General features: G+C 38.3%; 1 protein-coding gene across 8 annotated transcripts in view; it reads right to left on the bottom strand.

The window, feature by feature from the left end:
* Positions 1-23,020, bottom strand: part of LOC106867786 (axin-1) — a 214,702-nt gene that overhangs the window by 28,921 nt on the left and 162,761 nt on the right. For all 8 annotated transcript variants that reach the window (XM_089346991.1, XM_089346994.1, XM_089346993.1 and 5 more), the window contains 3 exons: positions 5,705-5,816; positions 3,755-3,901; positions 2,418-3,097 (listed from right to left, as the gene is read on the bottom strand). In XM_089346991.1, the coding sequence (XP_089203117.1) occupies positions 2,418-3,097; positions 3,755-3,901; positions 5,705-5,816 (939 nt within the window). The remainder of the gene's footprint in view (positions 1-2,417; positions 3,098-3,754; positions 3,902-5,704; positions 5,817-23,020) is intronic.

The following is a 23,020-nucleotide window of genomic DNA, read 5'->3' as shown; positions in this document are numbered from 1 at the left end:
TTTAATGTAACAAACACTTAACTAAACGACCCCCTAATTACACAAAATGAAAACAAACAATGATAGCTTTGAATTTTAGCACAACACCAGCAATTTTAAGTGAGTATATAAGTTGATTGCATCAACCCCAGTGTTCAACTATTACTTATTTTATTGATTCCGAAAGGATGGAAGGCAATCGACCGTGGCAAAATTTGAACACAGAACATAAAGAATTGGAAAAAATGCTTAGTATCATTTTGTCTGACATGCTAACGATTCTGCCAGCTCACCACCTTATAGAAAACAAGCAATAATAAATATTGCACAAATCTCACAAAAAAAAAACAAACACACTGGCTAGAAGTACTATAGTAAACAAAATGAAACTGAAAATACAATGTGTGTGTGTGTGTGTGTGTACATACATACCACTTAGGTACAAGGTCATATTCTTAAGGTGGAGAAGAAGGCAGGAGTACTTGACTAGTCCCTTATTTAAACTGACCTCAAGGGGTAATTTAAGCTCATAATATAAAGCCTTGAGAGTGGATTTGGTAAACGGAAAGTAAAAGAAGCCCAGTGTATGTATGTATATATATGCGTGTGTGTTGTGCATCTGTCTTGGTGTGAGTTTGTACCCCACCGCAACTTGACAACCGGAGCGGGTGTGTTTACGTCCCTGTAACTTTGTTAGGCAAAAGAGTACAATAGAGTAAGTACAAGCCTTAGCCAAAAAAGTAAGTACTAGGGTTGATTCATTTGACTAAAAATTAAAAAAAAAAATATCCAGAACTACCAATTATGCTAGTCATTATCCTAATAACAATTGTTTCCAGCACAGAGACATGAGGCCTGAAATTTTGTTTATCAAGGATTTAGTCAATTCCATTGACCCCAGTGCCCAACTGGCACTGGTACTTTATCTTACTGACCCCTGAAAGGATGGAATGCAAAGTTGACCTTGGAAAAGATTGATGCCCGAATGTAAAAAGAGTTTCAACAAATACTGCAAGGCATTTCCACCCAATCAAATACCCTAGTAATTTTGTCAAATACATCACCAATAACAACAATGGAAATAACCCAATTTATTCAGGGCTATTTTCACCCAATTTCTTTATTCTGAGTAGAAGAAATTAAACTCAGACTTTGCACGGGCCTTAAGTTGATCAAATTTTGACAGCACTTTCATTGTAATACAGATGGCTCTCTTCGTTTTAGTTAACGAAGCCTAACCTTAGTTAAATCAAATTTGGATATCTATTATATAATGCCTCAATTCATTATATTTAACGAAGCATAACTTGGATAAATGAAAGCATACTGCTGTTGATATTCAATGGAGATTTGAGATTTAGTCCACAAAGGATTTTAAAATCAGCAGGATTTTCAGAAATTTGATTAGGGATATAAAACATCAAACATTATTATCGTGGTAAGTTATCAGCAAATGGAGCCCACAAATGTTTCAGCACCCAGCTGGAACCACTTTGACTAACAAACCCACTTGAGGGGGGGAAGTACATCTCTCGAGAATTCTCTGCCTAGCATTGTTAATAAATCTGAGATCTTCCTATATTTAATTAGGGAAATTATCAACGTCATTATCATTATATTTATCGTCATGGCTGCCATGCTGGAGACAGTGATTGCATGTCTACAATATAAAACTTTTTATAGCTCTTTAGGGGTGGAAAATTAATTTTGTGTTCATATGCTAAAAGCCATTATGCTGTACTTTTGAAGGCAGCAAAACTGGCAGAATCATTAAATCATTGGATAAAATGCTTTGTGATATTTGTTTGGGATTTTTACATTTGGAGTTCAAATCCTACCAAGGACAATTTTGCCTTTCATTTTTTTTTTTTTGAGTCAATAAAATGAAATACAAGTACCGGAGTTGATGGTCTCAGCTAAATACTTATTCCTTCAAAGTTGCTGGACTTGTACTTAAATCAGAAACCCTGAAACTACTTTTGATAATGCATTTAAACTAGTCTTCAAAATATCTTTTATGAAAAACAGCCCCACTGTATCTTAGACAGAAAAGAAATTTCAGTCAAAAATTGTCAAGAAGAAACAACTTCCATTGGGTCCTGCAAGAGAAAGATGCTTAGGTCAATTATGAGCTCTAAGACTCATAAAGGCAGTGCTTAACCTGGATTGCATGACATATAATAGGTTACAACACTTGACCCTGGACAGGACAATAGTCCATAGCAGGGTCAACTTCCCAGCTATTGTTGAAACTTATTTATAGCTGAGTGGACTGGAACACTGTCAAATGAAGTGTTTTACTCAAGAACGACGCACTGCCCAGTCTGGGAATCGACACCACAATCTTACAATCACGAGTGCAACACCCTAACCACAAGGTTACATGATTTCACAATAGAGAGATGAGAAATACTGAATTACTAAAGTACTGTACTTACTTCTCAGTGGTTGGTGCCGAAAGGTTTGGTACTGATGGTAACGTATCCTTTTCATAAATGGTACTAATCCCACTATCGATATTACTGCTAGCATCTGAATGTTTGCGAACACTGGACTTTCGCACATGACTCCGGCCACGTTCCGAATCCTTGTGTGCAAGATGATAGTCTGGGTGATTTCGAGTTACAGCCTCGCCCATGTAGCACAACATACTGTGCTTCTGTGCTTCGTGTTCAATTTGTTGCCGGCTCTTTCCTTCCCGTGAACTGTGGTGGTGGTGGTGGTGGTGATGATAAATGGTGGTCTCCTGTGAATGATGACCGCCAATTGACTTTTCTTCACCCACACCACTGTCATATGACCACATTGAATTTAAGTCCTTGTCTTTCTTCTTGTAGAGAGCGTGCACCTTGGAAGCAAGTGCTGGCACTGGAACGGAAGGCATACCAGGCACCATGGCTTTGCGGTGTGCACGTTCAGGAGATTTGGGTTTCGGAGAATGACCGCCCGGAGAGCGAAATGGCGTCTGCTGGGCAGAACTCTCCCATATCCGCGAGCAGTGCTCCTCTAAGATACTATCCGCTAGCTCATCATCAATGGGCACAATTGGAATAAGTGGGGGTAGCTTTGATGAAGCTGTGACATTAGCAAGGTTTTTACTCTCTTCAATATCATTGCTCTGAAATAGAAAACAAATAGGATGATTATGTAAAATCACAGTTGGTTTCAAAAAAAAAAAAAAAAAAAAAAATCGGAAGATTATATAGATTGATAAAACATATTGCGAAAACTAAGAGTTCTATATTTTACACAAAAGTCTAAATAAAGTATTGGAGAGAAATAGAGGTCTTTAGTTTCAATGTTGACAAAGCAAGACATCCAACCACATAAGCCATGCCAAAAATGAGACACTGGAGGAAGACCTGGCCCTCCATCCTGGTAAATCACGTCAAGCCATCATGGAAGGTAGATGTAAAATGACCATCATGATAAGATCATGTATGCTCAAAGAATCGGGCAAACTTTGAAAGGTTAAAAGTTATTTGTCTCACCACCATGAAAGATGAAAATAAAAGTTGTAATATTCACTATTGATAAAACTGATTAGAGAAAAAGTGGCTGGCGTGGGGGAAAGAGGGAGGGAAATAACACAGCTTTGCAATCAGAATGGTGTTAAGAAATCAAAGCACACCAAGATCCATCGGATTCTGTGTAGTGATGATCTAAATATAATAAACAGATATTGATCAAACATGTATCAATGAGACGAGAGGCAATATAGACGTGGCGAAGGAAGGAAGGAAGGTGAAAGAGAAAGACAGTAATGTAAACCTACCTCACTGATGCAACGAATACTCTCCCTCAACTTCTCATCTCTTTCTTGTTCCAAGTGAACCTTTTCTAATCTCTCGATTAACATGGATGCAAACTTTTCAGTGTCAACTTCTGCAATGTTACGGTCTTTTGGTGCTCGGTCAGTTCTCTGTAAACATAGGAATTAAAAAACAATTATGGTCAAGACTACAAAGAAACAAGACATCCAACAGTAAACACTTCGTTCATAAGAGATTATTATTATTATCATAATAACGATAACTATGGAGTAGTCATTAGATCATCAGGTAGAATGCCTTACAGTATACATTCTGGCTTTCTGCACTTGGGTTCAAATGGTGCTGAGGCCAATTTTGCCTTTCATCGTTTCAGGGTTGATAAATTAAGTACCAGTGAAACACTAGGGTTGACGTTATCAACTAGTCGCCTCCTCCAAAATTTCAAGCCTTGTGTCTTTAGTAGAAAGGATTATTATTATTATTATTATTGAAGGTGGTGAGCTGGCACAATCGTTAGCATGCCGGATGAAATGCTTAGCTATATTTTGCCTGACACTACATTCCAAATTCACATTCTGCTGAGGTCGACTTTACTTTTCATCTTTTTGAGGTCGACAAAATAAGTACTAGTTGAACACAGGGGTCAATGTAATTGACTCATTTCCTCTCCCAAAATTGCTGCCCTTGCGACAAAATTTGAAGCCATTATTATGGCAAGCTGGGCTAACGATTCTGCCAGCTTGCAACCTTTGAGCATACCTTCCATGCTGGTGAAATGCTTAGTGGTATTTTGCCTGCCACTACTATGTTCTAAGTTCAAATTCTGTTGAGGTCGACTTTGCCTTTCAACCTTTTGGGGTCAATAAGTACCAGTGAAACATTGGGGGTCAATGTAATCAAGTAACCACTTCCACCAAAATTTCAGGCCTTGTGCCTTTAGTAGAAAGGATTATTATTATGGTGGTAGTGTAGACAGCCAAGATAACTGCAGAACATTATAGATGCATTTTTCGTACTTTAGTACTTTCTGTAAAGTGGTTGGCATTAGGAAGCGCATCCAGCCATAGAAAGCATGTCAAAACTGAGACACTCTAGTAAGATGTGGTCCTATGCACCACTGGATCCTATTGTATTGTCCAATCCATGCTAGCCTGGAAAGTGAACATGAAATTAGAATAATGAAGCTGATGATCACTGTTTTGATTTTACATAACATAAGACAATTTTGTTGGCTTCCAAGACTGAACAAAGTCAGCAAGTATTAAACACAATAAACCAATGCAGATATAAAGCAGAAACAACCACCGCCAAGAGAATTCCACAAGCTACAGTAGTTGGTTAATAACACCCGAACACGTGTTCAGATTCCTTCTAGTGTTTGGAGAACTGAAACTTTAAAAAATTGTTTTGGACTAATTTCAGTTTCGTAATTGGTATAAGAAATTTTCCAGTATAAAAGTTTAAATATTTCAGACCAAAATTTACAGGCAAAAAAAAAAAAAAGTCGACTTGCACCGAGACAACTTCGGAGGACCAAAAATTTTATGTGAAATTCAGCAGGATTTGGAAAAGATATTGACAAATATTTGAAATGTTTACATTATATATGATGGTAACTTGTATGCTGGAAAATGCAGTATAATCCTTGTGAGGGAGGGGGGGTTCCATCTTGGAAATCATACCTGTAGAACTATACAACAATTTTTTAAAAAGTTTGTAACAACATAAAAATAAAATAAAATAAAAAAAGCATTAAAGGACAAACAAAACATCTTGTTTTGTTGCTTAGCGGCAATAATTGTAAACTCCCATTGGAATTACCTAAACTCTGATCCAGGAGACAATAGTACCAAAAATATAAGAGTTGACTTAAAGGATTTAGCAATAAGTGTGTGTATGATTGGGTGGAGTGAGCAGTAGTTGTCTGTCCACAATAATTAGGTTTTACTTACAGGGATGAACTGTTGGTGAATAGGTGCGTCCTTACTCTCACGATTCTGTTCCGCTCGCTTCCGTACTGTTCTTCTCTTTTGATATGATTTTGTATGGATTGGAATGCCATCACTGTAAGAGAGAGAGAGAGAAAGAACATATACAGTTAGAGAATGAAACAAACGGGGAGAGGAGAGGGAGAAATGAGAAAGAGGAACACAGGAAGAGGAAGACAAACATACACAAAGAGGAGATTGAGAAGAGGTGATAATAAAAATAACCAGGAAAGATATAGAGGTAGATATAGGTGTGTGTGTGAGTATGGAAAACAGGATGCTAAAACAAAATGAATATATATATATATGAGATGCTTTATATATTTATCATACATATATAATGCATTATATAAGTATAATATATATATATATATAACGCATTATACATGCATATAATATATATTACATAATATGTATAATCCATTCTATCTTTCAGAAGAAGAATGAATACTCGAAACGTAAGACATTTCCTTCACCCCCACCCCTATTTCCCGAGTGTCAAAGCAATACTGCTTATTTTTTTACTTCATCTTTGTATTGTATTCTTTGCATTATATATATATATATATATATATATATATATATATATATATATGTAATGTCTATAACATTGGTGCCATGAAAAATGCACCCAGTACATGGTTACAAAGTGGTTGGTAATATTAAAGGGCTATCCAGCCAAAGCACCAATCTATGGGAGTAGTGATTCCCAATAATAAACGAATCAGAGTGTAGAGAGCAGATGTAAAAAGAATGATGATATATATGCATTATATATATATCAATATACATATATATGTAATATCACTTGCTTAGCTGCCACTCAAGGGCAAGGATGACCTGCTAGGTTGTGCCACACATTCACTATTTGGTTTAGGTGCCTATTTAGTAGCAAGCACCTTCTCGGCCTGGCTCTCCAACTCTTGACCTAAGAGAACATCAAGGATGTGATGATAGCTGAAGGAAGAGAAAGCAGTGCTTTCAGCTGCATAGACTGATGCAATGTCAAATAAACCAATTGGTCCAGTAATCACGAATTCCGAGGACTATGATTGTGGCCCTAAAGTATCTGGTACACAGAGATTTATTATATTATTTATATACGTCTATTTTTATATATAAAGCATATCTGGTATATATATATTATACGTGATATTCATATACATTTGTTTATCTTTATTATATCTATTTTGTGTATGTATATTAACACACATCAATTTTATATTATCTATATAGTATAAATATATTTTTATAAATACCTGTGCAAATAGGTGTATATATATATATATATATATATATATATATATATATATATATACACACGTGTATACATATGTAACATTTACATACACTAATATATACGGAAAATTTACAAATATATTTATGTAATATACACACAAACCATGCCTATATGCATATACCTAGACAGACATATACGCTCTCTCACATTCACACACAAATACTTTCTCTCTCTCTCTCTCTCTCACACACACATATATAAACAAATTATTTCCAGCTGCAACCTGAATGCACTTCCTAATATTGGTACTTTATTACCTTACAGTCTGCCACTAGCCATATCTTGTAATGAAAGAGGCACAAATATCAGAATGCTCTAAAGCCTCATAAAATAGCAACAGAACCAAAAGTTTTTAAATGTAAAAAAAAAAAAACTCTAAACGGTCTTTGTTACACATCATCTGACATTTCAACATATTGTTTTGGGTACAGATATCGCGGATCCCACGGATGAAACCCCATAAATCCTTGCAGTGCAAGTCTTTTTAAGAGTGAGAACTTAAGAAATCTTAATGAGGTGGATGTGGTGTTCATGCGTTTTATCAAGGATGTTTAACAGAGAACAGATAAAGCATTTGAATTGCTGAAAATAAGATTAAATGTGGATTTTTTACTTAGGGCCCCTGCATCAGTGGTTCCCAACCCTTTTTTTTTTTTTTTTTTTTTTTTTTTACATACGGACCCCTCTGATTAGTATTTTATTCTAATGGACCCTCATAAATAGTTATTCAAAAAATCCTATTATATTTTTATAATTAAATAACATTAGGAATTATATTTAAAAAATAGTTAAAATATAATCAATTTATTGTAAAAAAATCTCAACAACAAAATTTTAAATGGACCTCTGTTGAGAGCCTATTGTTCTATATTAAATGTCAGAGTTAATTGATATTCAATCTTTAGTTAGTACAGATCGAGATGACCTATGGTCAAAAGGATTCCAGCCATGACCACCCCGTATTAAATTTCAGAATAGGAAGGGTTACGTTATGTAACATGTACTTAGAGGGAGCATTCTTACTACCTCGATGGTGTCATTATTGTTTGGATGGTCTAACATGTCAAGAAGGTCTTGTAATCAACCAATAGTAACTGGAGTCTAATGTAATGGACGGAGTGAGAGAAAGAGAGATTAAAGAAATATGCAGAAAACAAAATAACGAATGTTGACATCGCTGTCACATGAAATAACGAAACAAAACAACATGACAGGAGAAAAAGATTAAAAGGCAACAAGATAATTACTGTATTTACTCGTGTATAAGTCGCACCCCTAGTGTTAAATCTTGGTACAAATTTTTTCCTCCACTCCATAATTTTAGCTTTACCCTCGTGTAAAAGTCGAACCCCAGTTTAAATCAAGTATACATAGGTAAATACGGTGTGTGTGTGTGTGTGTAATATATAAGTATATGTAACGGATTTACTTGTAAATAAGTCGCACCCTATCTTTTTTTTTTCCGGTTAAAAATCAACAATAAAATACTGCGACCCTATATATACACGAGTAAATACAGAAATTAGTTTTGAAAGCGGAGAACTAGGAAGAAATAGACAAAGACAAAAAAACTTGAAAAAAGAAATACTGAAAAGAATTTGAAAACAACAACAACGAACTTTGGATTTTAACAAACAATTACATCACATTTTTTCTTTTCTTTTTTTTTAGGGACACACAGACACACACATACCACAAACAACATCAATAACAACAATGAGAATAACAAATGGAAAATAAGCGTGAAATAAACCTACACTAGGAACTGTGATAGCCAGTCGGCAGCTGAGAGAGATTGGCAATAAAGATTAATCGTTTGAAGAAGTACCATTTAGTTAGGGAAAAAACCCCAGCAAATGTGCATGTGTGCAACAGCCAAGGAAATATGTGATGATGGTGGTGGCGGTTATATGGTGGTGGGTACGAAGAGAACTAATTTCTTTATAAGAAACAAAAATAACACTTGTATTTATACACATGAGGATTTGAAAAAAAAAAACCAAACACAAGGAGCTACATGTGTGTGTGTGTAATAAATATAGATTTGATATGTTAAGGTAAAGGTTCTCGCTCTTGGTTCCGAAGAGGTAGCGCGGCCGGCGGCAGGTAAAATCCACCTTCTGGAGATATTATTAAACAGTCAAGTCTTGTTTTGTTTTTTAAGCTGTTCCAAAACTTGGCAGTACACAATGATTGTAAGTAATAAATAAGACACAATAAATAATAACAAACAACAGCAGCAGAGTGAAGCTGTTTTGCGGCCAGGAACAAACGACAGCCGACGACTAAATGACACACACACGAAAAAACAGCAGCAACGAAGAGCAGAAGCAGAGAGCAAGCACACACTCGCTCCTTTGCTGTTTAGTAATATAATATAATAATATAATGATATAAAAAGAGAAGAGAAGAGAAGAGAAGAGAGAGAGAGAGAGAGAGAGAGAGGACACTGCAAAATGAAACAATGTTTTCGATGTCCCCAAATTATTTAGATCAAAAGAAGCGAAAGAGAGAGAGAGAGAGAGAGAGAAAACGTAGAAAGGAGGTGGTAGGAGGGAGAGAAAAAGATGTAGTGGGAGGAAGATTTTTCAACTGCACACCAAAAGTTCTCAAGCTGCTGCTACTACAACAATAATAACTATTACCACCGCCACCTCCACTGGATCCTCTCAATGCAAAAATACTGTATTAACGGTCGTGGCGGCGGCGACGGTGGCAGCTGTAGTGGCAGGAGCAGTAGTAGTAGTACGAGAGAGAGAGAGAGAGGCAGTGTCAAGCAGAAGGCTGGTCAGAGAACACAAGGAAGATGCCAAGAAGCTGTTTGCTTTGATGTTGCCGACAAAACGAAATCATAGCTATCAGTTGTGATGCTTAGCTCCTCCCTATCATCGATTGATGCAAAGGCACACGCGTCCGCGCGCGCACGCACGCACGCACGCACACACACACACAAACCAAAGCAAGCAAGAGCGCCACCGTAACAAACACACGTACACACGGCAGTTTATCTGTAAACACAATAATGACAGTACAACCGTACACACACTGTAGGATAGTTGTCACCGATACACAAGGAGCCCTATATATATATATATATATATATATATATGTGTGTGTGTGTGTGTGTGTGTGTGTGTAAAGGGGGAGGGGAAATAAAAGTGTTAAAAGATTACGGGGGGAAATACATATATACAAAACGGTAGGCATTGAAGGGCGGAAGAGAAGAGAGAAATGAGGGGTTACAGTACAACAATAAATAGGTAACCATTGTCACTAGTGGTAGAGATATGCCAAATGCTTACGCGCACGGAAGAAGGGGGGGGGAAGCAAATAAACTAAAACTGTGTGTGTGTGTGTGCGTAATAGATAGATAATCTTCATCTCGGCCTTTGAAGTGGTTGTTAATGCTAATACAGATCTTGTTATGAAGCTGAAAACGAAAATTGTGGCACAAGAGAGGTGTGTAGTTGAATTAGATCGATCCCGCACCCACAAACCCACCCGCCCGCCCAGTATTTGACCGGGACTTAATTTTATTGATCCCGAAAGGATGAAAAAAGCAAGGTTGATTGACCTCGGCAGGATTTGAACCTAGAACGTAAAAGCACTGGAAAAAAAAAATACCGCTAAGCATTTTGTCCGATGCACTTAACGGATTTTGCCTGCTCGCGGCCTTTATAGTCACTGGTTTTTGTTATAAGCATTAGGCTGCAAATCTATATGAACAGGAGGAAGGGAAGATTTGACGCCGTGACATTCATGCGTTTCTCCAAACCATTACATAATTGTCATTAATCTCCTTTACCATTATAGAGACCCTATAAGCCACTTCATGAAATAGCAAGGGAGAAAATGGAAGTATTTTGTGATGTTTATGTGTTTCCTAAAGTAGGTTTAAGAACTCAAAAAAATGGTTTGAACCACAAATATGTAAACCTAATAGAGGAACACTAAACCACCTAAGCGTGTGCTGCTGGCAGGGCAAACAATAGCAACCAAATCTTCCTCATAAATCTTGACTTACTGAAGAGCAACACTGAACACTATAATCTCCTTTGTCATGGCCGGAAGGCCTTTTAATTACAGGTCAGTGCAAATAGGATTGAACAACATTAACTTTATGCAATTTTTTGGAGGAAGTTTGGAAAAAGCTGCTCTGCAAAGTCCCACACCTCATGGGAAATGAAAGAAGGCACACCTCATGGGAAATGAAAGAAGGCACACCCCCCGTCCTCCATCCAATTTTTTGTTTTTTTGTAACTGTTACATACAATAGAAATTACAACTCGGAAAATAAATATCACTACTTCCCACCAACTTCTATACTTATTTCTTTTTTTCTCCTTAAAGTACGGGATTTTGAAGGACAGCTGTTCTAGAAACTGTCAGTAGCTGTGTGGTAAGAAGTGTACCTTCCCAACCACATGGTTTTGGGTTCGGTTCCACTGTACGGCACCTTGGGCAAGTGTCTTCTACTATAACATCCGAGTTGATCAAAGTCTTGTGAGTGAATTTGGTAGATGGAAACTGAACGAAGCCCATAGTATGCATATGAGTGTGAGTGTGTGTCTGCTCCCCATCACTGCTTGACAATTGTGCTTGTTTATGTCCCCTTAACTTAGTGGCTCTGCAAAAGACACCAACAGAATAAGTACTAAGGTTGAATTCTTTGGCTAAACCCTTCGAGGTGGTGTCCCAGCATGACTGGAACCCAATGACTGAAACAAAAGATAAAAGATAAATGATGTGCCGATGGAAAATGTTGATTTATATGGCATTGCTTTATTGCTTGAGTCATAAAGAAGATTTAAAAAACTAATAATAATGGACTAGATAATTAGACTACTTTTAGAAGGAAGACAGCTGTCTGAATTACCCTTGTGTATTGCAGGTACCTATCAATCCTGAATAACTGAACTAATTTAATTTGAAGCAGAAATCCCAAAGCACAAACAAAAAGTTTCTGTTCTTGTAATAAAATGGCAAAAAGAAGTTCAGATCATATTTGTGTGGATATATTACTTGTATTGCTCTCTCTCATCTCAAAGGATCTTTCTCTTGCAAGTTACTTGGTGACCCCGTCAGTGCTGGTGCTACATAAAAAGTATCCAGTCCACACTGTAAAGTGGTTGGCATTTGGAATGGCAATCAGCTGTAAAAACCTTGCTAAAACTGACCTAGCCTGTGCTTGTGCCATGTAAAAAGCACTAAGTCTATTCTGCTGGGTGAGTGGGTGGTTGGTGTTAGGAAGGGCGTCCAGCTGTAAAAACCATGCCAAAGCTGACCTCATTTATACTGGCTCCTTGCAAAAAACAGTCTTCTCTGTAAGGTGGTTGGTGGTAGGAAGGGCTTCCAACCATAAAAATCCATGCCAAAACACAGTAGTCTGGTGCAGTCTTTTGTGTGGCTGGTCCCTATCAAACTGTCCAGCCCATGCCAGAACGGATAGTGGACATTAAACGACGATGATGATTGACATACAGTCTTGAGATTGATATGAACAATGTGTGTGTGTGTGTGGTGTGTGATTGTTCATCAGTACTATTTGAGAAACGGTGTTGGTTTGGTAATATCTCTATAATCTAGCTGTGCAGTAGAAGTGACCAGATAGAATAAGTAACAGACTAAAAAAAATTTTTTTTTAAAGTACTGGGGTCACAATTTGTTTGACTAAAACCTTCAAGCCAGTACCCCAGCATGGTCACAGTCCAATAGTTGAAACTAACATAAAAGATATTTTGGGAGGATATTATGTGAAAAGGATCCAACTGGGAATTGAACCTGCAGTGCAGTTTAAGCTTGCCAAAAGCATTCCTTTTGCTCCATATACCTCATCCCTCTGCCTGCAAGAAATAGCAGTTAAATCTATCAAACAACACCCAAATCCTCTGAAGGAAAGACAGCAACATTTGGATCCTATGTTTGGCCACGATCGGAATGTCCTTAGATTAGGGCTGGCCTGTGGTTAAACATTAACAGCAACGACATAACCTTAACATTAAAGGCATCAGAAAGACCAGCAAAGTGATAGCTTGAGAGCCATTATCAAGTTATAGCCACCTCCTCTCTGATCTGCTTCTCCCTCCACCTACACCAATAACATCACAGCAACAGCATCTACAGAGGGATTGCATATCTCTACGGAAGAGATTTAGGGGAGGGAGAGAGAGAGGTCTTTGATAAAGAGTTTGTGTGTACATGGGAGAGAGAGAGAGAGAGCATGTGTGTGTATGTGTGCATATGAAGAGAGTATGCAGAAAGTGTGGAAAAAGTGTCTATGTATGCATGTATGAATGTGGTGAGGGAGGGAGGAAAGAGAAAGAAGGAGGGGAATGTGGGAGAGAGAGAGTGTGTGGGTGTGACAAGAGACCGTGTGTGGAGAGAGAGAGAGAGAGAGAGAGAGAGAGAACGCGTGTGTGTGGAGAGAAAGAGACCACGTGTGGGAGAGGTTGTGTAGAAAGAGAGAGAGAGAGAGAGTGTGTGTGCGTGGAGAGAGAGAGAGAGTGTGTGTGTGTGGAGAGAGTGTGTGTGTGTGTGGAGAAAGAGAGAGTGTGTGTGTGTGGAGAAAGAGAGAGTGTGTGTATGTGTGTGGAGAGAGAGAGAGTGTGTGTATGTGTGTGGAGAGAGAGAGAGAGTGTGTGTATGCGTGTGGAGAGAGTGTGTGTGTGTGGAGAGTGTGTATGTGTGTGGAGAGAGTGTGTGAAGAGAGAGTGTGTGTGTGTGGAGAGAGAGAGAGTGTGTGTGGAGAGAGAGAGAGTGTGTGTGTGTGTGTGTGTGGAGAGAGCGTGTGTGTGAGGAGGGAGAGAGTGTGTGTGTGTGTGTGGAGAGAGAGCGTGTGTGTGTGTGTGTGGAGAGAGAGAGCGTGTGTGTGGAGAAAGAGACAAAGAGAGAGGGTGCATATATTGAGAGAGTGTGTGTTTGTTCAGAGAGAGAATGTCTGTGCATGAGGAGTGTGTGTGTGTGTGTGTGTGTGCAGAATATGCGTGTGTGCACAGAGGATGTCCTGTGCGAAGAGTACATGTGTGTGCATGCACACACACCTATATATTTATACCAAAAGTCAGGTACAGCAAGTGTCTGTGTGTTCGACATGAATGCATAGCTGTAAACTGCATCCAAACTGCTCATACTTGTGCATGCCTGAACAACACAGCAATTAATATAAGCAGCAACACACATTGCACATGCCTTGCAATAATAATAATAATAATAACAACAACAACAACAATAATAATAATAATAATTACACCCATCGCTACATGCTGTAATTCACCCTCCCCTCCATCCACCTGCCCACAACTCTATCCCACCAACTCCATACGTTTTCTTCTTCCCCAACCATGAAATTGCAGTGATTCAAATATAATGAAATATTTTTACTATCTCTAAGTCTTGGGGAAGACTGGACGGGAGGGGGGGAGGGATTTTTTGAAAACAAATTCAGTCAACAAATTGTTGATTAGCCCCAAATTAGCCTTCATTGAGCAGCTCCTATAATTAAAGGCATTTCAGCTGTTAGCGAGTCAGATTATTATTATTATTATTATTATTATTATTAATGTCATATATTTATGAAAAGTGGTGAGCTGGCAGAATCGCTAGCATGCCGAGTGAAATGCTTTTCCAGCATTTCATCTGTCTTCATGTTCTGAGTTCAAATGCCACTGAGGTCGACTTTGCCTTTCATCTTTTCAGGGTTGATAAATTAAGTACCAGCGAAACACTGGAGTTTATGTAATTGACTCGTCCTCACCCTGAACATTTCACACCTTGTGCCTATAGTAGTAAGGATTATTATTGTTTTTAGTAGTAGAATATAGTTAGGGAAAACGGACGCTAACGAAGATGACGATGACGATGACGATTATTTAAGGTGGCAAGCTGGCAGAGTCATTGGCACAATGTGGCATTTCGTCCATTTTTACGATCTGAATGAGTTTGACTTTGCTTTTCATCCTTTCAGGGTTGATAAAATAAGTAGCAGTTGGGGCACTAGGGGGGGTCAGTGTAATCAACTTACTCACCTTGCACGAAATTGCTGGCCTTGTGCCAAAATTTGAAGTCATTGTTGTTGTTGGCACTCCGTCGCTTACGATGTCGAGGGTTCCAGTTGATCAGATCAACGGAACAGCCTGCTCGTGAAATTAACGTGCAAGTGGCTGAGCACTCCACAGACATGTGTACCCTTAACGTAGTTCTCGGGGAAATTCAGTGTGACACAGTGTGACAAGGCTGACCCTTTGAATTACAGGCACAACAGAAACAGGAAGTAAGAGTGAGAGAAAGTTGTGGTGAAAGAGTACAGCAGGGTTCACCACCATCCACTGTTATTTCTTTTAAACTGGTAGTGTGTGAGGAGGGTGATTTGGCTGCTACATCTAGCAAAATCAGTTGTCTAACTATTGGACAACAAAATCAAACAAAAGATATATTGTATTTGATGGCAATATAACACACACACACACACACAAGCTGGTAGAATTGTTAGCATGTCAGGCAAAAATGCTTAGTGGCATTTCGTCTATCCTTACATTCTGAGTTCAAATTCTGCCGAGGTTGACTTTGCCTTTCATCCTTTCAGGGCCGATAAATTAAATACCAGTTGAGCATTAGTGGTGGATAAAATCAATTTACACAAAAATCTGAAACCAATATAAGAGACACACACACAACAAAAGCACCTGCCACCACCACAAAAAAAAAAAAAAAGCCCATTTTGGTGTCCTATATGTGAAGTCAGGCCTATATTATAAGCTTTAATACACTAAAAACTTTTTCCTTGAATATAAGCTGCTGAAATTGGAGTGTCATTGAATACAATACATTAAACAAAGAGGGTAGTGTTGTCTCATTGATGTTTCTGTATAAAATACCGCCTTTCATCACTCAATATCATTGTTGTTTCGAATGTCCACGTTTCTATGCTTGCATGGGTTGGCTGGAATTTTGTTGAGGCAAATTTGCTATGGCTGGATGCCCTTCATGTGTCCAAGTAAGATATTTTCCTCCATGGCCTGACATGTTTCAAAGAATATCGGAAACAAAGTGATGCTGACACACATCATGCAATGTCAAGGCAAGACTGCTATTTCTAGCAAGTCAGGCATCTCATCCTTGGGCAAAGACACTGAACGAGAGACATACCTTACTTCATGGTATATAAGATGCATCTTTTTGAATCTTATATGAAAAGTAAAAAAAAACATGGCTGTGTGGTAAAAAGTTTCCTTCTCAAATACATGGTCCAAAGTTCATCTGGGTTCAGACCTACTGTGTGGCATCTTGAACAAGCGTCTTCTACTATAGCCTTGTGGGTGGATTTTGTACATGGAAACTGAAAGAAGCCCATCATATATAAATACATATGTATGTATATACATACACACATATATGTATGTATACAAATGTGTGTGCGTGTGTAGTAAGAAGTTTGCTTCCCAACCACATGGTTCAGGGTTCAGTCCCACTGCATGGCACCTTAGGCATGTGTCTTCTACTATAGCCTTGGGCCGACCAAAACCTTTGCATAACTGAAGCTGTGTGAGTGGATTTGGTAGAAGGAAACTGAAAGAAACCCATCATATATATATATATATATATATATATATATATATATATATATATATATATATATAAATAAAAATATATATATGTATTTGTATGTCTGTTTGTCCTCCCCCCCACCATCACTTAACTGATGTTGGTGTGTTTATGTCCCCATAACTTAACGGTTTGGCAAAACAGACCAATAGAATAAGTACTGGGGTTGATTTGTTTGACTAAAGGTGGTACTCTAGCATGGCCGTAGTCAAATGACTGAAACAAATAAAAGAATATGTATGTATACAGATGTGTGTGTGTTTGTACCCCACCACTGCTTGACAACCAGTGCTGGTGTGTTTACATCCCTCAAAACGACAGAATTAGTACCACATTTAGAGAGAGAAAAAGTACCTATTGGGGTTGATTCATTTGACTAAAAATTCATCAAGATCATGCCCCAGCATGACCGCAGCCTTATGACTAAAGCAAGTAAAAGATATAAGATAATATATGCATCTCAGCTGGATTTCTTTCAGTTCCTATCTATCAAATTCACTCACAAGACTGGCCAGCAACTGGTGACTGAACCCACAAAAAAAAAAAGCCACATGGTTGAAAAACAAAACTTCATTCTTCACCACACAGGCCCCATTTGCATTTCAACAATAAATAATAAATCACCGAACTTGTCAATACACATCATCACATAAGTTTTATGCGTGTTGTCCACCTTCTACCCCACACCCGACACTGCCAATACAAATCACGATTTCACCCTATCCAAGTGAAATGGATCTTGCACTTAAACTTTCTGTAAGCTTTACATCATTTCCATTACCTAATTCATTAACTGCTCTGCTGCAAATCATGGCCTCTGTCCAGTACAATTCTGCTGCACTTTGTAGCCTCTATTAAATATGCTGCTATATAATAAGACAGGCAGACTAAATGACCTCATAGTATTTACTTTCATCCATCCTTTTGTATGTGTGTGTGTGTGTGTGTGTGCATGTTGTGCATATTTTATTCTTTGACTAGTTTCAGCCATTTGACTGTGGCTATGCTGGAGCACCACCATAAAAGATTTTAGTCAAACAAATCTACTCCATGATTTACTCTTCGTAAGCCCAGTACTTATTTCATCGTACTCTTTTGGCAAACTGCTAAGTTATGGGGACATAAACACACCAACATCAGTTGTCAAACAATAGTGGGGGGAATGAACACAGACACACACACATTATATATATATATATATATATATGACAGGCTTCTTTCAGTTTTCGTCTACCAAATCCACTCACAAAGCTTTGGATGACCCGAGGCTATTGTAGAGGACACTTGCCCAAGTGGAGACTGCAGTGGGACTGAACCTGGAAGCATGTGGTTGCAAAGCAAGCTTTTTACCACACAGCCATGCCTGTACCTATATATGTTTAAACTTTTATCTTGTACTTGTTTCTGTCATTGGACTGACTGTAGCCAAGGCGGGGGCACTGCCCTGAAGTATTTAATCAAACGAATTAAAACCTGTGCAAATTTTTTAATGTCGGATACTTCTACTGCTAAGTTGCAGACATAAACATGCTGGGTTTCCAAACAAGTTTCTGCCTACCACATCTACTCACAATGGCATTGGTTGGCCCCAGGAGTTGTAGCAGTACTGCAGGTTCAGTCCTATTGTGCAGCATTCAAGGTGCAATAAGAATGAATTGGAAACCGCATAGTTGCAAAACTAGTTTCTTAACCACACAAACATGCCTGGTCAATTTTCCACAAAGACTGACTTTGCTCTCATTTTCTAGGGTTGTTTATCTTTTAGTGAAGGCATATGGCTCAGTGGTTAGAGCATCGGACTCACAATCATGAGGTAGTGAGTTCAATTCCTGGACCAGGTTGTTTGTTGTGTTCTTGAGCAAGGCACTTTATTTCATATTGCTTCAGTTCATTCTGCTGTAGAAATGAGTTGCAATGTCACTGGTGCCAAGTTGTATCAGCCTTTACTTTTGCCTTGGATAACAATCTTGTCCGAACTTGTGTCTTGGATGGAAATGTTCTAGGTGCAATCCCATGGTCACTCATGACCAGGGGGAGGGGGGTCTGTACCCTTTTATCCTTTAACCCATTAGCATTTAGACTGGCCATATCTGACCCAAATATTCTACGCTTATTGATCAAACAGATCTGGCCTCTTACACCAACTCTACAATATTATTCTTAAAATTAACAGTTCCCTCATTAAAATTGTGATGCTACAAGATAATGCATGATTGATTTAAACCAATGTGCATGAAAAAGCATTACTTTTGACAGAAGGGTTAAACACTAGGTAAGAAGGGCTATGGATGTGCAAGTTAATATGTTTACCCATAAACCAAGTGGTTTCAGGTTCAGTCTCTTGTGCAACACACCTGGCTAATGACATCTTTTAAATATTATGCCAAATGAATTCACAACCTATTTCAGGTACTTAATTTATTAAGAAGGAAGATGGGGATAAATAACAACATTCACCCTGACAGATTAAGATTCAGAATTAAAGATCAGAGCTTCACTATTCCCGACAAATCTACACATGCAGGCAACTAATCTCAATTATTTGTGAGGTGAAGAGTACAGTTAATCTTTGGCAAGATTTGAACCCAGAAGTTGAAGGGACGGGACTAAACAGCAGAAGGCATTTGCTCTTACACACTAACTTTTCTGATGCTCCCACCTATCCCACCTGCCACACTTTAAAAACATAAACTGTAACAATAACAAATGAATGTCAATAATGATGATCATAAAACAAACAAATCATCAAAAGCCATAATTATGATAATATATAATTAAACAAAAGAGGAGGGGAAGTGGTAATGAAATTATGAGATATTGGTGTGGGCAGTAATTACGAATGCTAAATAACTTCTAAACATTAACAAGACAGGAACAGACGCACACAAACACACATGCAAATCGACTCACCTACATACACACATGCACATACATACACACACACACAAACCTGCACGCACAATCAAAAATATTCTTGCATTATTTATCCGTTCTCATTGTGTACAGCCTTTGTTCTTGTCCAACAGTGTACAAACCAACAAGTTTGGGAATGAATAAATAAAGAGAATTTTAGATGAACTGTAAACGAGGAAGCTGTCCGTCCCCATCCCACCACCACCACCACCACCTCCCTGCACTTCTACTGGTCTGCAACAACAACCAGAGTCTATCTATGTGTGGTAGAATGGTTGGTGAAGGAAGAGGAAATTTATCTAATCAAAAATTCCCTTTGAAGGTTTTAAACAATAAAACAAGTGGAGGAATGAGTCCTAGAAAGGTAGTAAGTATGATCTGTTACACTTAACCATCCTCATCCACCCCTTGTGAACTCGTTCAACACAGCTTGTCCCCATCACCACCACCATCTCCCAACTGGGTTTCCTCCACTACTTTCCAGCAGGTCCATCCCTACATTAGGAAATAAACGACGACAACAACAACAGCAACGAAAAATGAATGAATGAATGAATAAAATAAAGAAACAGCATTTGAAAAATCTCTTGTTTTACTTGTTCTTTCTCACCACTGGCTATCACCACCTAATAATACACACACCCAGCTACTCAACCACCACCACCACCACCACCACCACTGATCACTGTCCCGCAAAAACAAGGTGTAAAATATGTATAATTCTGTTGTAGTCATTTGCTGCTGTTGCAAGCTCTAACAACATTACGTGAAATGTGGCAGTTTTTTGTTTCAGATAAACACACTTTCAACTTCAATACGCTAGCTTTACGAGTGCCAGAAAAAAAAAAAAGAAAAAAAAATGTGCCTTGCAGTATTTAGCTGCAACCCTTACACTGTGGTTCAAATCCACTTGAGGGGGCTGAAATCAAACTCTCTAGGCTCAACCTAGAGTCGATTTAACTGAACAGTGATCTTATATCAAAAAATTAGAAATTATTACTGTTATCATGTATAATCTACCCCCTCTGTTCCTATTAATCTGACACTATTCCTTTACCCTTTCTATTATTCCCTCCCCTAAACACTCTGATGGTCTTTCCCTTAACACTTTTCACAACAATAAACCTGTTCCTCTCACCATACTTCAACCTTGCGTAAAAATCATCAATAGCTCTTAATTTTCCCCTCTTCATTGTGAGGTCTCTTTCTTTAGTCTTGTGAATTACAAAGTGGCCTCTGTGCTGGGGCCACACACACACAAAAAAAGGGCATTAAGAAGGGCACTGAACCATAGAAACTCTACCAAAACTGAGACATTGAAGCAAGATGTAGTCCTTGCACCCACTGGATCCTATCAGACCAATCAACCCAAACACCCACCCACCCATGCCAGCAGGAAAAGCAGACGTAAAAATGAAGATGATGATGATGATTAAGGAAGATGAGAGGTACAAGCAATAAAACAGATTTAATGCTTTGTAACTTTTTAGTTTCATCCCGCAAGAGACAAAACATTTTTTTCTGATACTTTAACCATTTTGATAATCCACTGTCCTGATCTATTTATAGGCACAAGGTCTGAAATTTTGGGGTAGGGGGACAGATGATTACTTATTTTATCAACCTTGAAAGGATGAAAGGTAAAGTTGACTTCGGCAGAATTTGAACTCAGAAATTAAAAGTGGATGAAATGCCGCTAAGCATTTTGCCTGGCATGGTACGATTCTGCCAGCTTGCCACCTTTCAATAATAATAATAATAATAATTAATTCTTTTATTGGCCACAAGGACTCACATACAGAACATTAAAAGACATGCAACAACGTAAAAGACAAAAACAGGACGATACAATGGGTTTTCGCGCATATACAATGTAATAACAAAAATGTGGAACGAATTAAACTCCCAATAGGGGAGGCACTTTAAGGTTCTCGTGGAAAAACCCACAAAAGCCACGGGTATCTAAACAACAGGGCAAGAGCCCTTCTCCTTTGATTCCCTTTTTACAGGTGCACTCTCAGAATTGATCTTTCTACACTAGCCATTCTTCCAACATTCACCCACCTTTCAACAAATTTGCCACGAGACAACACTTCCCTCTCCATCCTCAACTTCCTTTTCAAGTGAAACTTGTAAAAGTTGATGAGGGGTTTGGCCAAAGAGAAAAGTGTCTGTCTTTAGCCCTTTCAAACGGGTCCACCATACTACCTCTTTTGCTATAGCCACTAGACAAATAAAAATTGCCTACCCCTCCCTGCCAAAGGAGAGCGGCAGGGCAATCAATAATAATCCTTTCTGCTATAGGCACAAAGCCTGAAATTTGTGGGAAGGAGGATTGTTGATTACATCAACCCCAGTGCATAACTGGTACTTATTTAATTGACCCTGAAAGGATGAAAGGCAAAGTTGATCTTGGTGGAATTTGAACTCAGAATGTAGCCAATGGATGAAATACTGTTAAGCATTTTGCCAGCTCACTGCCTTTTAATAATAATAATAATCCTTTCTACTATAAGCACAAGGCCTGAAATCTGAGGGAAGGAGGATAATCGATTACATCAATCCCCAGTGCGTAACTGGTACCTATTTAATTGACCCCGAAAGGATGAAAGGCAAAGTTGATCTTGGTGGAATTTGAACTCAGAATGTAGCAATGGATGAAATGCCGCTAAGCATTTTGCCCAGCATGCTAACAGTTCTGCTAGCTTACTACAATTGGCACAATGCCTGAAATTTTGTGAGGGGAGGGTAAATTTCAACAATGCCAGTGTTTGACTGGTCCCAAAAAGATGAAAGGCAAAGTTGATGTTGACTCACAACATAAAGATGGGGTAAAAAAAAATAAATAAAAAAAAAAGCTAAGCATTTCGTCCGATGTGTTAACAATTCTGCCAGTTCATAGTGTTTATCATAATAACAATAATGGTTTCTAATTTTGGCACAAGGCCAGCAATTGTAGAGTAAGCGGGGTAAGTTGATGTCATTGAACCCAGTGGTACTTATTTTATCAACCTTGAAAGGATGAAAGGCAAAGTCAACCTTGACGGCATTTGCACCCAGAACATAAAGTTAGAAGAAATATCCTTAAGCATTTTGTCCGGTACTGTAAAAATCCTGCCAGTTTGTGACCTTAATAATAATAACAGTTGTTTCAAATTTTGGCACAAGGTCAGTGATTTTAATGGAAGGGAGTCATATTGATTGCATTGACTCCAGTGCTCGACTACTTTACTTTACCAACTTCAAAAGGATGAAAGGCAAAGTTGACCTTGGCGGGATTTGAACGCATAAAGAATCAAAAGAAATGTCGCTAAGCATTTTGCCCGACATGCTAACGATTCTGCCAGCTCACTGCTTTCCGAATAAATAATAACAATAAAAAGTAACAATGTTTTTTTTCTTTTAAATGAAATGCAGGAATACAACTGGATAGAAAGTGTTTAAAGAAATCAGCGGGCGCTGCCGAT

This window comes from Octopus bimaculoides, chromosome 2 (assembly GCF_046866305.1).
Source record: "Octopus bimaculoides isolate indiv1 chromosome 2, ASM4686630v1, whole genome shotgun sequence".
NCBI lineage: Eukaryota > Metazoa > Mollusca > Cephalopoda > Octopoda > Octopodidae > Octopus > Octopus bimaculoides.
The sequence above is the reverse complement of the archived record's forward strand: the minus strand, read 5'-3'. Positions and strand labels throughout refer to the sequence as shown.